At 39.6% G+C, this 17945-nt stretch overlaps 1 protein-coding gene across 1 annotated transcript in view; it reads left to right on the top strand.

The window, feature by feature from the left end:
• The window catches only part of LOC129104213 (inactive dipeptidyl peptidase 10-like), a 113070-nt gene that overhangs the window by 51137 nt on the left and 43988 nt on the right, over positions 1 to 17945 (top strand). The window contains exons 4-5 of the mRNA XM_054614789.1: positions 14360 to 14454; positions 14571 to 14645. Of these exons, the coding sequence (XP_054470764.1) occupies positions 14360 to 14454; positions 14571 to 14645 (170 nt within the window). The remainder of the gene's footprint in view (positions 1 to 14359; positions 14455 to 14570; positions 14646 to 17945) is intronic.

The following is a 17945-nucleotide window of genomic DNA, read 5'->3' as shown; positions in this document are numbered from 1 at the left end:
CTCAAGAGAAGTGTGTCTGATGCTCAGATGCTTTTGTTGCTGACAATGTTTTAGAGGAGGGTGACGGTGAGGAAGAGGAGAACAATGTGATTAGAAGGACATGCAAAGCTATAGGAGAACTGATAATAAAAAATACATTCCAAACATTGTTCTCTTTCTCTCACACACACACAAAATAATTTCATATTTAATAAGCAAACATACCCAGAGCAGTAGTGTGGCCTTATCTAAATGGAAAGCATCTCTTTCTCAGCTTGAATGTCCAGTGGTGTTAGAAATGTGGTGGGGCTGGAGTCAGAAGAGTAGGCTCTTAAAAAAACGGCGGTCAGCCTTCTTTGCACACCCATAAATAATCTGCAGTTCTGATGAAAATGAAGCGTGTCATTGTTAGTGTGCTGCACGGGCTGGAGGAAGTAAAATGAGCCGAGATTAAATGTTTTAGCGTATTAGCCATAATGGACAGGGCTAATTAATCCCTGCATGGAAACCAACACAGTGTAAGAGTGTTGTAGTCATTTTCCCATTTTTTTTTTCACGCACATTGTGAGTATCACTGATGCAGCACTGAACTGTGTTAATACTGGGAAATTCAAACCTACTGGCACACGGCCTCAACAAGTCAATTAGGATGATTCAGGATGGCTTGTTAAATAAGGCTCAGTAATTAATTAAATCTCTTTATTGACGATGTCTAAAAGGTTTGCCTTGCAGAGTAGGTGTGGCGCTCATCTATCTCCTAATCTTCTAATCTAATCAGAGAATGTTACTCGTTAATCTCTCTGGTGGGAGGAAAAAAGAAATCGAGTCAAAGGCTAGAGGGTGTGCTCTAATGTTAGACACTTGTCTGCTCTGTGGGCGATGGGTGGCAGGTAATTGGACACAGCTTGTGTTGAGCCATTGTCGGTGATCTCTGCTGATACACACATGAGAGGTGTAAAAACTCTGAGTGGCATCGTGCTGTGATGTAGTACTACACACTTTGTAGACGGACCAATCATCAAACAAGTATGCAACGTGCAGAGGATGCGACAGAGAAACACATTTTTCAAGCAAATAGTTCAAGGATACTAAAATGTCTGGTTCCTCACTGCATCTGAAGAATTGTTAAGGTTGTCATGGAATTCTAGATGTTCAAATATTTACTCTTCTGAGCATGTTAATGGTGCAAAAAATTAGATTGGGAGAATTTTTCTTGCCTCTCAATGGCTCTCAACCATAGACTGTATATAAGAAGTGGATGTAGTCACCATGACGTCACTCATTGGTTTGTGAACCGCCATTTTGAAGAGTTGAGTACCGCGATTTTGCCGTCGCCATCTTGGATTACGGCCGTCGCCATGTTGTTTTTACGCAACCAATGAACAGAAGTTACCATATTTGGAATGCAGCTGAGTGACGTAGAGGCACCGTATACGTCTCTGGTAGCAGAAGCAACCTGTCAATCACAGTAAGCCTGTACTAAAGCATACCCTGCTTTATGGTCTATTTGACTCTAAATTGACCATCATTTACTAAATGAACATCATGTCAGGTGTCAGGTGCCCACTGAAGAGCTCCTCCAAGAATTACATACCCTGAAGGGCTGTTAGCATTTGCCCCACCAACAGGAACGCTGAAGTGAGATAAGCCGGCCCATGTTCAAACGCAAGCCTATGTGCTAACGTCACTGGGTAAGCCTTCATTCTAACGTTGCTGGGTTAGCCTTTGTGCTACCGGTTTAGCCTTGGTGAAACATTACAGGGTTAGCCTTTGTGCTACTGGGTTAGCCTTTGTTCTATTGGGTTAGTCTTTGTGCTACCGGATAAGCTCCAAGAACAGCGGCTCTCACTCGTTTTTTGGCTCAATGGGTACTCCCTCATGAACAAGTTTACTTCTGGACTTCACTGTCGGAACTTTTGTCAGTGTTTTCTTTTTCTGTTACAAGCTGTTGTGTTTTGTGTTGTCTATTGTTTACACGGCTAACAGAGTTTTAAAAATGGCGGCTGCCGGAGCTACCTTGGCTCTTATGAACTACCAATCACCGTACACTCCTGTTAGTCATGGTTCCTCTTGTGCGGGAAGAGTACCTACTCTGAAGTAGGAGCAAAAAGTGTCCCTAAAAATGACGCTCCAGGGAACACGTCTTGCATTGAAGACATGATAAAAAGGGTGTTCTTAGAACCATGGAAATATGAACCATAAAAAGTTAATCTGGTCTGAAAACGCCTGAAAACGTGAGTGCTACAAGTTTGTGTCGTTAGCATCTGTGAGCAGCGGCCATTAGCTGCCAGCAAGATCACGTTTTTGTTTACCTTTGTTTGATCTGGTCTGTTTGTTACTGTCTCTAACCTAACCTCTAAGTGTCGTTCTGAATTTGCATGTCCCATTCAACTATCACATTAAAAATCTTAAAGATTACAATAAGCTACACTTTGTGTACTATAACACAAAATAATCTGCCAACACCAGCAGTCCTCTTTCAAACTCTCACTCATGTTACCACTGTTGTCTTCCAGAAGTCACCTCTCACAAGATTTCAGAACGAAACTTCTCCTTGAGCTAGACACACAATAAAAAAAGTTGGGAACAATTACGAGGTGCAGAAAAACGCCATATATCTCTATAGGGTTCTACCTTTATGATGTCATGTTTTCATTGCAGTTAATTAAGTATCTGCAGTCTGAAGCGTTCTCGCTCAATAATAGACCAATTAAAATAATTATTTTCCCCATTAGTCAAATAAAAAAAATATTTAGAGCTTACCGGCCCATGTTGTCTTAAAACATGATTAAAAGTTAAAGTTCTTGATCTTGAAAAAATTAGGTCGGCAAAACAATCTCACCATTTAGTAGTTGATATGGAACTTTTGAACATACACTAAAGAATGTGTTTCAGATTTCACACACACTCTATTTTAAACATTTATTTGTTAAAGTCAATACATCATCGCTCATACTAATATAGATTCTAGAGCCAGCTAGTGCTTGTTTCCTACGTGTGAATACATTTTGTATTCAAGTTGTTGCAGGTTTGTGTTTGAGCAGTGACTCCGTCCTGATAGTTCCAAGGTCTTCTGGAAGTACTGGTCCAGAGCAGGGACTTTTTTAAGGTCAGGAACTAAATTTAGTCACGGTTTTGTGCGGGGAGAACACATGTTAAGTTCCTGAGTTCCTCAAGGGACCCTGGGTTCCTGGAAGATTCTAGTAGAAGTGGGCTATTTCAGAATCTACAAACCAGGACAGTGTTTATGAAGTACAGTATTTTTTCAGGCCATTATCATCACTGAATTAAAAACACATTACACTTTAAAGATGTACACATATAAAAATGTTACACTATTTATTCACTTTGTACATCTGTCTACAAAATCAAAGGTAAAACATAAACTAGAAATTTAAGTCATTAATGAAGGTAAAGATTCCATCACCTCGGTATTTGTTATTGTTGGGCAGCCTGGTCTTACTCCCAGGGCATCAAATACCAACGGTTGGGCAGTGGCCCTTGGCAGCTTGATACCAATCGCAAGGCACACGCTAATGACTGTATGTGACGCTCCAGGCTTTCACTTAGGCCGCTGTTTGTGAACTAAAAGTAAACACTGAAACATTTTGTTACGTTTATGTTTTTAGTCACCTGACTTTTTTAGTCACATCACAATGGCCTTTAGTCAGTCAAATTAACCTCAAAGACGATCGTTTCCCAAATCTAACCAAGAAGTTGAGTTGCATCACCAATCCACCTGTGAAAGAAGAACTTTATTTTCAAAGGACACTATGCTATACACTATAAAGAAGTGTATATTGACAGGCCATCATGACCCATTCAAAACCAATGCTAGATGGACCAGTAACCGGTGCCTTGATCTCCGATGCCAATGGGCATCGAGGATTTGAGAGTGAGAATGTGCCGTTACCGCAACCGTTTCAAAACTTTAACCACCTTTTACAATGTTCACCTACTCCATTTCACAAAGTTGACCATGTCTTACAACGCGCAAACCTTCTGCCTAAAGATGCTATGCAAATGGTGCCAGAGGCTTATGCCCAAGTGGCAAAACGTGAAAAGTAATGTTGCGATCACATTGTGTAGGGGATTCGACAACTTTTGCTCTTGACTGATTTAAGGCAAAACTGTTTTCTGGTGTGTGTGTAACAGCCACATCGGTGTGTTGAACAAAATGTCCAAATAAATATTCAGAGGCAAGGCCACAGTTGACTAGTTCCCCATTTGGATGCGCTAACAGCAACAACACACCCTCTTCTTAAAATTGTGAGCGTGTTCCCGAAGCATTGGACCTCATTTACAGCTATTGCACTGAGGGGTTGTTGTATTTGTAATGTTTATGTGTCATGCAGCTCTGAATGTGTCATTAATCAGCTTTTGAGTCTTTCGCCCTAAGGGTTTATTTATTCCACCAGTAATAGTAGCAATCTCTGCAGATTATGAATCATTCTCCTACCAAGTGATGAGATAAGATTCATATCTTTTGGCATCTATCTATATCCACAGTGGTCTAATCCAGTATAAATCTATGGCTTTGATCATTGCTGTTATGGATTGTATGATGTATGTGAATTATGAAGAAATAAATGAAGAATTTGATGATATATTAATGCTATAGTTAGAAGTCTAATTGCGCTGATGGTTCAACGCCTGGTTGTATTATGGTACAATATGTGCCCAACAAAGGGCCGTCAATATATCTATCACTCTGCCTGTGCTGGAAGTGCTGAAAAAAGTAATTCTGCTTTGTTTTTCATCAACAAGAAAAATAAAGTGTCCGAGACCACAGATGGCGTTTTGAATGAATCCCTTTAGCACTAGCAGTGGCTGGCACTGAGTCCTGACACCCCAGCACATGCTACCATATTTTACTGTCATCCTCTGCACAACCAAGCACGTGTGTTCTATCTTTATCAAGTTGGCTTTGAGCATGACCAGCTGTGACATTTGGTGGAACCGTAGGGACTGCCGACACAGCATTCGAGCATTACGCAACCTTCTCTAAATAATTCAGTGTGTGCTATGCATATTACATTGTGCCCAGAGTTCCCACTTGTCCTCAGACTCTGCACTCCATTGGCTTTCAGTTAAAGCTAAAATTCACTCCTCACTGTTTTCAAACCCTCCCCAACCTCCCTCTAGACTGCAGCCAGTAGCTGTACCTGTGTAGCAAAGTCTCTGAGTAATGAGTGTACATGCAATGCATGACATATTGTGTTGAATGAAAACATGTGGTTTGAGTTGCAGCTGTTCATATTTGGTATCTAATGGGAGTGTATATGTTTGTTATTTCCATGTTTCCAGTGTACAATGCAGGAATAATAGCACAAAACAGAATTTGCGCCACTTTTGGAAAGTAATAAAAACAGTAATTTGTACAGAACTTTGTCCAGGGGCAAGGTTCAAACGTTCAGCTCTTGTGCCACATCAAATCTATTTATTTGCACATCGGAAGCTTCCATTGAGGTTCTTGAAGAAGGCTTTGAATGTTGTCGAATTTGATGTAGGCATCTACCTATAAAAAATGGAGAAAAAAAGTATTTTTTGTTATCGTGGCTATATAAATGTAATTTATGGATCCGTTAGATTGCTGCTTAACCGCCCTGCCACAGTTAAAATATTTATTTTTTAAAAGCTAAACATCACAAAGGCTAAACTTCAAAAATACGGACTGAAGCAGCATATTTTGTTAGATAAAAACAACAGTAATGTTTTGAAATTATCTTTTTTCAATACCTTTTTACTTTTTGACTTGGAAGTGATCACAAGAGTCGGAAACAATCCTATGAAGCGGCCCCCACCTGAATCAAATTTTACAATTAGTATATTAATGATTTTAATATTAGTGTTGCACAAAAAAAACAGCTGCGTATCATTCAAAGGTTGAAGCTGTCTTGTTCTAGACTCTTTAGTACAACCTATTTGCAGTGAAATCTGGGTAGATTGTTTTTTTTCGAACCAAAAAATATGGCTGACCAAGCATCCATGTCATACCCCTCAGCTCTGTTCACCCCAGCAGAAAACAGTTGTGGAATCGGCTCCAGATGACATTGATCCAAGTCCTGTGCTAAGAAATGTGAGCTATAAATATTGTATCCCTTATACATGGCCAAAGTATGGGTTGGTTGGTGACAATCAAACACTTCCCCTCCCATATGTGATTCTTTATTATCTAATTTCAAAACCATGATCAGTAATATGCTCCCACTTTTCTGGGAGGGCTTTCAAGCAGGTTTTTGGAACCTCGCTGCAGAGATATAAATAACAATAAACATATTTGACAATTCCACACCTCACAATTTACGTCAAATGAAAGCATTGTGCCAATCAAGGACGTAGCACACCCTTTAAGGTGCCTGGCAGAAAGTTAGAGTTCAGGGTGGGGATGGTTGTGGTTATGGAGCATCATTTGTGATGCAGGAGATTGGAGTTTGTGTCTTTTCTATAAACCTTTACCAGAATCTCTAACCATGTGAATTAGTTGTTTTACCGTAACTGTACCTCAGTTAAATTTAACCATACCATTGTTGCCATGCTAAGATATTGTATAAAGTAAGAATTTGATCATTGAACGTAATATAGTTGTTTTTTTTGCATCAAAAAGGCTACGAAGTAATCGACCAAAAACCCCCCATTGTCTTGAGTGTTTTAGTACATGTCCATTTGATTTCTACTGTGCCATTATCATTTCCTCACATGATTATAAATGACCCACCATTAAGAAATGTGACACATAATTACCGGCTGCTAAAGTTAGTACTGAATGCTGTTTCTCCTTACTGCTGCCCCCAGTCAGTGGGCAGATTTCATATTTTATTTCCTGACAGTTATTAGTGGGCAGCAGAGTCTGGAGCTGGACAGTTAGAACCTAAATAAATCTCAAAGGTTTTCAAAGGAAAATTACAATGTGTGTCGTGGATCACTGAGTACAAATCGTTGAAGGGGGACATCATTATCCCAGCCTCATTTATATCTTCAAGGAGTTCTGTGTATTGCTGTTTACCGATTGCAAGGGAATAAATACTCTCCTGTCAGAGAATTACAAGGATTATTAGTATATGCAGTTGACAATCTGGGTGAAATGGTGTTTTATTTTCTAAGGCACACATTTCATTTATTCGCCTGTTAGTATTCTGATGACGTGCTGTGGGGTACTGAGTTAGTAGCAATCATTCTGTGGAATTTTTGGTTGAAAGCATAGCAACCCTTTCTGTGGATGTGATAGCCGGCTGGACTTGGTAACATTTCTCCCTGATCTTCAATGAACACAATGTTGGCGGCTGCATCTTCTAAGGAAGAGTAACTAAAGCATTCCTACAGCTTTATGCTGGCTCACTCACGGTGCGTTAAGACAGAAAGCAAAGGGATATGTCACCTTACTTCATTTGCGCAAATCTTACAGCTTTGTAGTTCATGTGGGGACAAATGACACAACACACCGGGAGTCTGAACGCACCAAAGCACAGTTTAACCTCCTCTTTCACGTGTTAAATGACTGTGGAAAGACTGTTTTTATATCGGGTCCTATCCCCACTCTTGGTCATGGACCTGAGGGCTTTAGCAGACTCCTCAGTCTCCATACCTGGCTACAATCCACCTGCAGGATCCAAAGCATAAGTTAACCTGTTCTGGGATCATGCCTTTACGTTTAAAAGACACGGGATCCATCCCAACAAGAGGGGCAGCCACATGCTTTCGGCCAATCTGCAGCATACGGTGCAGCAGTCGTCCACATGACTGCTACCATTCCACACCAACATCCGGCAAACGGATCCCCCTTCTTCCTCTTCCTCTTCGTCACAATCGCAGCACACGGAATCACATAAGAGCTCCCCAACAGGTCCCTCATCGCAGCTACTGCCAACAGGATGGAGACTCTCATTACCACCATCATCTCCTGTGAAAGACCCTCTGCAGCACAAGAACATAATTCAAATACCCCTGCAACCTTTGCTACCTCATGCTCATGATCAGATCCCTAAATAATAAGTCGTTCTTAGCTCTGGATTTTATTAATTTCAGTTGCTGTTATCTACAGAAACAATTTTAAATGCAATACCATTCTACATAGCTCTTTCACTTAATTTGAACATCTTGGTTTTATAGTGAACTCTAAGTATCCAGTGATCATTTTAATAATCTACAGACCACCCAGGCCGAATACTGTTTTTATCCAAGAGTTTGCGGAGTTACTTTCCCATGTGACATCAAAGTACGACAAAATTCTTATCTTAGGTGATTTTAACATACAGTACATGTCTGCTGCCCTTCACAGACCTTCGTCACAGATTTTTTGGATACCCTGGAATCTTTTAACCTCACGCAGGGTATACAGGAGCCCACACACTCAAAGGGTCACACCCTAGACCTGGTCATTTACAGTGGTCTCTGCCCTGACAACTTTGAGACAAAGGATATCTGTGTGTCTGATCACAAAGCGGTTTTATTTAATGTGGTTTTACTACATCCTCTAACAGTTACTGACAGCTCACCTGTCCGCCGCCGGGTTTTTAACTCTGTCTGCTAGCAAGTTTTCTGAGCTTTTTACTACTGCTTCTTTAACTGCTTTTAATCCTCATCTTCATTTAGAGGACCTGGTCTCCCTTTTTAATCACACCTGCCAGAATGTCCTGGACTCTGTTGCCCCCATGAAAACCAAAAGGTTGAATACAACAACCCAGCCATGGCTAAACGAGGTCACCAAAGACTTAAAGAGAGACTGCAGGAGTAAGGAACGAAAATGGAAAAAAACAGGCCTACATGTATTTTAGGAAATTTGGAAAGATGCGATGAAGTACTATCAAGTGGCAGATAAAGAAGCAAGAACTTCTTTCTTCTCTAATTTAATTACAGCAAACCACTCAAATCCAAGACTTTTATTTCAAATAATTGACTCAATGGTCACCCCCCCCCCCCCTGTCATTTCACTGATGCCTCACAAGAGCTGTGTGAGCAGTTTTAAAATTTCTTTGCAAACAGAGTACAGGACATTAGGCAACAAATTTCTCCCCAGACCATGTTTTACATGTTAGTAGGGATATTCTGAGTTATTTTAGCAGTTTTAATCCTGTATCACTTTCCTCTTTAGCAGAAATCATATCCTGTATGAAATCAACCACGTGCAGCCTTGATTTTATACCAACTAAATTTCTCAAAGAGGTTATTGACACAGTCAGGCCCAGTATTTTATTGATCATTAATAGCTCGTTAGCAACAGGAACTATTCCATCCAGTCTTAAACATGCTGAGGTCCAACCACTTTTAAAGAAACCAAATCTTGATCCCTCGGTTCTTAACAATTTCAGGCCTATTTCTAAACTTTCGTTTTTATCAAAAGTTTTAGAGAAAGTTGTTTCAACCCAACTTCTAGCTTTTGTGTGTCTTAATGATGTGTTTGAGAAGTTTCAGTCAGGTTTTAGAGCTTTACACAGTACAGAAACCGCCCTCCTCAAGGTATCCAATGACCTCTTTTTAGCAGCTGACAGGGGGGAGAGCTCGATTTTAATCCTTTTGGACCTAAGTGCAGCCTTTGACACGGTAGACCATGCCATTTTAATCAACTGTCTTAAGAACTGGGTTGGCATCAAGGACTCTGCACTTAGTTGGTTTTAATCTTGCCTCACTGACAGAACCCACTCGGTCACCATAGGTAATTACTCATCTTCTACTTCTAACATTACCTGTGGTGTACCGCAAGGGACTATTTTAGGTCCAATTTAATTTTCCATATACATGCTCCCCCTAGGTCAAATCATCAAACGTCATAATGTCTCTTTTCATTGCTACGCAGACGACACACAGATATATCTTCCACTGAAACCCGACGACCCAAGAAGCCTAGCTGCTATTATAGGCTGTCTTAAGGATATCAACTGTTGGATGGCACAAAACTTTCTTCAACTAAATAATTCGAAATCTGAGATCATTTTATTTCGTCCCCCAAACCTGGAAAAAATCATACATACATTTGTCTTTTCAAGACTGGACTACTGTAACTCCCTCCTCTCTGGCATTAACCACAAGTCACTCTCTCGCCTCCAACTGGTTCAGAACTCCGCAGCTAGGCTTCTTACTGGTTGTAACAGACGACATCACATCACCCCAATCCTGGCTTCTCTTCACTGGCTCCCTGTTCGTTTTAGAATTGATTTTAAGATTTTGCTGATCACTTTTAAAGCACGTCTGGGTCTGGCCCCGACATACATAGGAGAAATGTTGACCCCGTATGAGCCAGCTTGCAGCCTTAGATCCTCAGGTGGGGCCCTTCTGGCTGTTCCAAAGTCAAGACTGAAAACCAAAGGCGACCGTGCTTTCGCCATAAGGGCCCCTCGGCTTTGGAACGACCTGCCGGAGGAGATAAGGCTTGCAGAATCAGTAATCTCTTTTAAATCACTTCTTAAAACACATTTTTACAGAATGGCTTTCATGTGATGTCGTTTCATTTTCATTTGGTCTTAGTATTTTATCTTATATTCGTTTACTATATTTTACCTATTTCACTTGATTTTATTTATTTTGTTCGTTTATTTGATTGTCACTTGTTATTTCATTTTGTTTCTTTGTTTAGTTTTATCCTAACAATTGTTCTTAATGTTTCTTCTTTTGCACTGTTTTGCTGGCTTGTCTGTCGAAGCACTTTGTAAACCTTGTTTTTAAAAGCTGCTATATAAATAAACTTATTATTATTATTATTATTATTATTATTATTATTATTATTATTATTATTATTATTATTATTATTATTATTATTATGTTGGAAGTATAAAGACTAGACTAACCAAGACTGCTTCAAGCATTTTGTTTTGAATTTGAATGAAGTTGCAAGTGGCAAGATTAAATTACTGGTGTTTCAAGTTTGGTGGTATAAAGGCATCTAACTTGGTGAATGAAGGCGTACTTCAACCGAACTAGAGTTTTTGATAGTTGGAACATTGGAAAGAACTAATTAGGGCAGTTTTGATAAGTTTTATCTTGTTTCTGTCGAGTTTGAATCAAGTGCGCTTTACAATCGTTAAGGTAAAATTGCTGTTTTTCAGTGGAGTCCTGTGGCTTTGAGGAGACCATATTAATTGTATCTTTTGTACATTAACAAGTTTGTTAATTATAATAATTGCAAAAACCACTTGATTTTATTTATTTTGTAATAAGCCTTCATATTTGATTGATTGATTTGTGTATATTGTTTTGAGTTAGGCAAAATCAATATTCCAACTAGAAATTGTAATGTACTGAATTATTCTTATTAAGTAAAAGACAGCAAAAAAAAAAACACGTCCAATTTCTACAAAGAAGTCTTTCCTCGCTTCTGTATGATCCAACATGGAAGAACCCGTCCCACCAAGGAAGCATCCTTGACTTTTAGAAACACCCACAGCCTTGATCCCATAACATGTTAATCATATCTATGGCTAAAATGAGTGAAGATAACATATAAAGATATTGATGTTATGATCTTAAATTTAGCTGTAAGGAGCCTTACATCAGGAAATATTGTATTTACCTGCCTAAAATGAACACCCACAAAAGCTGCAGTGTTACAGTGACCATTACTCCACAGAAGTTGCAGAGTTAAGCTTGGCAGTAGAAAAGGCGAAGGCATTTCATTATTCATCAGGTTGCAGACATGGGACATTACTTATACATTAGAGTCTTAGCTTGTTCTTTTTCAGCTACGAACATTTCATTATTTAAGGAGACAAGTGCAGAGCAGTACAGAGACCTATGGTGATGTTTTAAAGATCACAGGAATAGGTTCCTTTTTATCAGGTCTAAATATTAATTTCTTTATCATGCATTGATTTAAGGTTTAACACCACTGAGCATCAAAATGAAATATTTTGATGCTTTAAAAATGACCTCATCGGTGACACATATATTTGGACACATATATTTGGCAGGTTCTGCCTGTGTTAGTTTTCTAGGCAATATAGTTTTTATTTTATCAGTGGGCTATTTCAAGCAATTGCAAACTCTGCACATAAGAGAATTGTTCAAGGCTCCATAGTCCATCAAATTGTGTTGCGATCCGGCCATTCAAAACAACCAGTACATTCCATTAAGACTGCAGTTAACACCAGTCTTAAATTACTTTATTGTTCCCTCTTTTGTTTTCTTATATCATTAGTTTACTATTTCTTATTTTATGAGACAGTGAAAATGATAATTCAGCTCACACATTTGATAACAGCAGGAGGAGGAACTTTGTGGACCATTGTTGAAGAAAGGGAAGTCAATTCCTCAGGGTGCAGAGAGCCATCCAAACACATCGTCGGCAGCTGTTTGGGATTAACCAGAGGCGTTCAGTAGAGACAGCTGTGCTTACTTGGAAAGCTATTCATTACTATATGAGTCCCGGTGGCATTGGATAACCTCAAAGACCCAGACATGACCCTTGCACAGACACACACACATACTTTCCTAGATTACCAACAGTGGTTCACCTAACTACTCATACATACTGGGGACCTTCTGGTCATCAGAGGGTTTTACACAGATTTTAGCATGATTCAAAGCATGACCATCAAGGGACCTCCAAAATATCCCCTTTGGGTGAATTTGTAACGACACACACTGTTGGGTTGGAATATAACTGCACACACACAAACACACACACACACACTGCATTTTCTTTGTGCACTACCAGCAAGACCAGCAGACATACCGATAGATACAATACATGTCTGTCCAACTGTTTCCATGGACATTTTCAGAAGATGTGATGAAGGCTTGTAGGAACAGATTTTTCAAGAACTCGTTGATGTCGAGTTACCTGCTTCTGTTTGTGCCATACAGACAAAATATTCATGCCTGGCTGCCACTAATCGACTCGACTCCACCAGAAATCCCCCCAAAATATTAGAAAGAACAGGTGTTGGGCTCTATATAGCCAAATAGTTCCCCCAATTATCCTTGTATCACTACTGTGGCTGGTAAATATATATCATGGTGCAACTGGACATGGACCACAGAATGAATCAGAACAAGGGGGAGGAGCACTATTTCCTGTTCAAAAAAGTATTGCATCAGTCTGCCAGGCCATGCCCCCCAGCTGAGCTTCAAATATTCTTATGCACTCAGTAGATATTTCACGAAGCCATCTGACAGTGCCAATGTAATAGTGGGGTGAGTGCAGATCGGATTAAAAGGTTGACTGTGTTATAGTTGGTGGCAAACTGTACTGATGTACAGCGCACATTAACCAATCTCAGTCCTGCTCATCACCACCAAATGTTCATTCATCTACATTATTTCAACTCTTTAAACAACATTGTTTGTTTACATAATGCAACTGTTTTAATGAAAATACCTGTATTCTAAATGTTGGAGGATTTTTTTTTTTCACAGTCTCATTTTTCATGTAGTAATTTTGATGCACTGCATCACACAAATACATGCAACACAAAATACAGCGGCATTGCCACTACTGGAAACCAGGAAAATAGCATGTATTTGCCCAATGAGAATATGTCTCACTGTGGTAGAGAATAGTAACTAAAAATTAATGAAGGAAGGGGGAGGGATGGAAAGCCTGATATGGAAGAATGCACTATTTTTATGCTGTTATGTGTTTCATTGGGGACATTTTGCTCCATCTGTGTTTCTGTTTTCAGTCAGCATGTTGAGCATTCAAATAGTTCAATCAGTGTGAGAGGGACACATTTGCTTTGTCAAAGCTTAGTAGTTTCTGTATTTTAACCTGTGTTCACATGTATGTGTACATCTGCATGCATACATTTCAGATGTTGAGTATTTATGCATGCTATTAGCTTTGTTTTAGCTTTGCGCTTTGTATTGCCTCATCCTGCTCCCTCAGCTTTTGTTATCTGCCAGTTTTGTTGTTATTAAAGCTCCCCATTGGTTCATGTTTTACCTGGCTGCCTGGTGTCTAGCATTTGGGTCCACCTTCTGAACTGAAACCAGAACAAGTTGCGTTGACACAAATTTATTATGGAAAATCCCTTAAACCACTATCTCGTCCAAGCAATGCAGCTCTGTAGGAAAAAAAAAATCCCTGGCGGTGCCACACTGTGCTGTTTCCGTCAACAGATGAAAAATGTAGGCCTTCCCTTTGTGTTCGCCTGGCAATGAAATCTCACTTTTGATTCTCACAGTTAATCACGTCAAATTACAGCTACACAAACTTGAGCCTGTTGGGCTGTCTTCTGCATTGTTACTGTTATTACATTTGAGGGAAGGATGAGGCTTAGAAAGCATTTGTTTTAGGTGGCATCTTCGCAGTTCCGAATAGAGTGGGGATGGCTGCTGGTTTTTCGCTTTGACGTTTTTCTCTCTAATGTCTTTTCCCGGACAGCTTTCCAAATTCAATTTCCTTCATACTGATGTTTTTTTTCTTTGTTCCCTATGTTTCTATTCACAGACTCTGAAGTCATCTACAGAAACAGTGATGGCCACGTAATCAAGTTTAACATCCTTACAAACGAAACAGAGATTGTCCTGACAAACACAACATTTGTAAGTAGAGTAGTTTGTCGTACTGTTTATTAAATTATGAGGATGTATCATGACATAAATGTTATAACAATGATTGACATTGCAAACAGTAAAGCCATCTCTGTCTTTATTTCTAGATTAATTTCAACGTGGCCAAGTATTCCGTTTCCCCTGATCTGAAATATGTGCTCTTCGCTTATGATGTGAAACAGGTATGTTTCTTCATCTTCATCCCTCTCATAGTGAGACTTTCCACTCATTCCTGCTCATAGTACATTACATTACAGTCATTTAGCAGACGCTTTTATCCAAAGCGACTTACAATCAGTAGTATATTACATATCATTCACCCATTCACACACTGATGACAGATTCTAACTAACATTCATGCAACATCCAGTCCACACCGATGGCAAGCCTTCGGGAGCAATTTGGGGTTAAGTGTCTTGCCCAAGGACTTGCTCTCCACTACGCCACAGCTGCCCCATAGTATAGGGAAGATATAATAGATGCCCTTACACAGATGACCAGACGATTCACAACAAATCTCCTCAGCTTCAGGTTTTTCATGTAGTTTATTTCTCATTCTGGGTTTCTGAGTAACACCATTGCTGCACCATTGTGATACAAACCAGACTGACTTACATCAACATACGGAGGTTTCTTTTTTGTGTCTTAAACTGCACAAATCACAAAATTATATATATTATATATAATATTCAAAGATGGAAATGGTATGTTTGTTTTCTGGTTCCACTAACCCTAACAACCGTGCACATTGTGCATTTCTGCAAGTGTGCTTTGGGGTTGATATGAAATATATTAAGGATACTTATTTTTCATTAGGAAATGTGTCCGCGAGTGCAGAAACGTACAATGGCAAAGAAAAATGTGGGCAACTGTTATTGAAACAGTTTATATGTCAAATGTTGCCTGTTGAATTACAGTTATCTCTAATATTATCTAATATAGTTTTGGCACTTATGTAACACATCTGGCATAATAATAATAATAATTAAGCCTTTATTAGTCCCACAATGGGGAAATTATGTCTCTGCATTTGACCCACCCCAGAGGAGCAGTGGGCTGCAATGAAGCGCCCGGGGAGCAACTTGGGGTTAGGTGTCTTGCTCAGGGACACCTCGGCATGTTGCCGGTAGAGGGGTTTGAACCACCGACCTTGTGGTTACGGGACAAGCGCTCTACCTCATGTGGCACAGCCGCCCCAAACATGCGGTGTCTGGTATATCTTGAGGAAACAACAGGATTTTCACAAAAGCTAACATTGATATAAGGTAGAGGGTTTCTGTGCTTGTTACTTATCCGGTTATATCTGCACATTCAGTGTTATTCAGAAATACAGTTTCTTTCCATAAACCCAGTCTTTCATTTATTCAATGAAATGGATTCAATGCATTTAAGTATGCTCTTATTTTGAAAATGCTGTATCCCATTTCCGCACAAGCTCGAGTCTAATAGTATTCTAATAACCTTTAAAACATTGTATCAGTTAAAGTAATAGTAAGTAAATCATGTATCAGCCCACTACTCAACCAGGTTTTAGTAATCTGAAAAGGAATCCACAGCCCCTTATGGGGGAAGCAAGTGTGATATTTGAGACCAAGCAGACCATTTGTTTTCGAGGAGGTATACTGTACGGTCTTGACATGTTGAGATGTGGTATCAAAAGCAGCCCAGCCGACTTTCTATCTCTCTTGTCACTCTCAAATTTAATTTTACTGAGTTGTAACAAGTGACATTCCAGGGTTATATCGACAAACCCAATCTGAAAAAAATTCAGTGTTGAATAAGCATCTACACCATAGTCCTGTAGTGCTTGATACATTTTGACGAGGGTGCAGCGGGGTAAGCTTGAACCATAATTACCAGCTTTCCATCAGAAAAGAGTGTTTGCTAAATGAGATATGGAAATTGGACCCTCCACTCTGGAAGGGATTTACTGTGAGGATTAGTGACAAGGCGATTGGTCGGAACTGATTTGCATAGTTTGTATGAAGGTTTAGACTTACAATTTGCAACAATGTGGCCAATAGCCCCAAGCCCAGTACATTTTGATCAGAAGGTAATGTTAAAGGAAGAATATTTATTGTTCTATATCTAATCTAGTTTCATAGGATTTTTCTGTTTTGGAAGCTATAGTGATTGACATAAGCATTAAAAACTTTTAATTTACCTTGCAGGAGGAGATATTGAGGACAAATCAGTTTAGCTGTAAGATGAAAAGAGTGAGCTTCAACCAGAGAAGGAGATTTGAGACTTGACTGGAGAGACTTTCTTGTCAATTTGGACTCTACTATGTGGACGTTGACTTGAGACTGGAATGCAAAAAATTCAGGAGACTTGACTTGGTAACTCAAAAATATTGGAACAAGACTTGGATAGTCTACAGTCATGCATGGGGCTTTGTGAGGCAAACCAGATGTCATCAACTTGTCAAGTACCAAAGCTTATTCAGTGCTTCTCATCACTGATACTGAGGCACAGAGGCACCTTTTAGCCTCTGTAGGAAACGTTGGGGCTTTCAACTTACTCGCGTGTAAACCCATCTCCACGTCTTTATTAGATAGTAAAAGCAACTGATGCAGTTCAAATGGTGATAAGGGCTGAGTAGGGCCGGTGGGAGGAGAGGATGGAAAGGTTAAACAAACACAGGACTTTCACCCAGGAGACCGTTGTTGCTTTGTGAAATCAAGTTCATGTTGAGTTTTGTACTATAGTTGTGTGTGACTCCCAGACGGGTCTAAGAAAGTGTTGGTACAGAGCTGTTTTAAGCTAAATGTTAACATAGGCAACATGCTCACCATGACAATGTTAACATGCTGATGTCAAGCAGGTGTAATTTTTCAACATGTTCACCATCTTAGCTTGACATTCTAGCATGCAAACTGTGTTGCTTTAGACCTGATGATGGTGCTGGAGAAAAAGTCATGGGTGTACAGTACCAACTTCCATGTCAACCCATCCAATTGTAGTAGTAGTTTGTAGCACTTATTGTATTCGTATTAGTCTGTTGCAACTATTGTTTTCGTAGTAATTTGCCTCTGCACTATACTTTTGCTCTGGTTTATGCTTTAAGATGCTTGTTTAAGAAAGGAGATGCACTTATGACTTCTGGTGACTAGTAGTTCTCTTGAATACCTATGTTGAATACACTTCCTGTAAGTCGCTTTGGATAAAAGCGTCTGCTAAATGACTGTAATGTAATGTAATTGTTGTTGACACATTTACCTTAAAACCATAAATGTCAACCTCATGGTGGCACTAGTGAGAAACTTAGGGGATCAACAAAGTCTTCAGGATTCATTGTCAGGTAACAATGAGTGTCTTTACCAAATGTTGAGCCAATTCATCCAGTAAATGTTGAGAGATTTTACAGGATACTAAACATTAACCTGCTAGTGGTGTTAGAGAAAAAGTCAGGGGATCACCAAAGTTGTCAGGGTGGACTTACTAACCGACAGACTGTCATTGTCATCCCTAGAGCCATGCCA

This window comes from Anoplopoma fimbria, chromosome 16 (assembly GCF_027596085.1).
Source record: "Anoplopoma fimbria isolate UVic2021 breed Golden Eagle Sablefish chromosome 16, Afim_UVic_2022, whole genome shotgun sequence".
NCBI classification, from domain to species: domain Eukaryota; kingdom Metazoa; phylum Chordata; class Actinopteri; order Perciformes; family Anoplopomatidae; genus Anoplopoma; species Anoplopoma fimbria.
The sequence above is the reverse complement of the archived record's forward strand: the minus strand, read 5'-3'. Positions and strand labels throughout refer to the sequence as shown.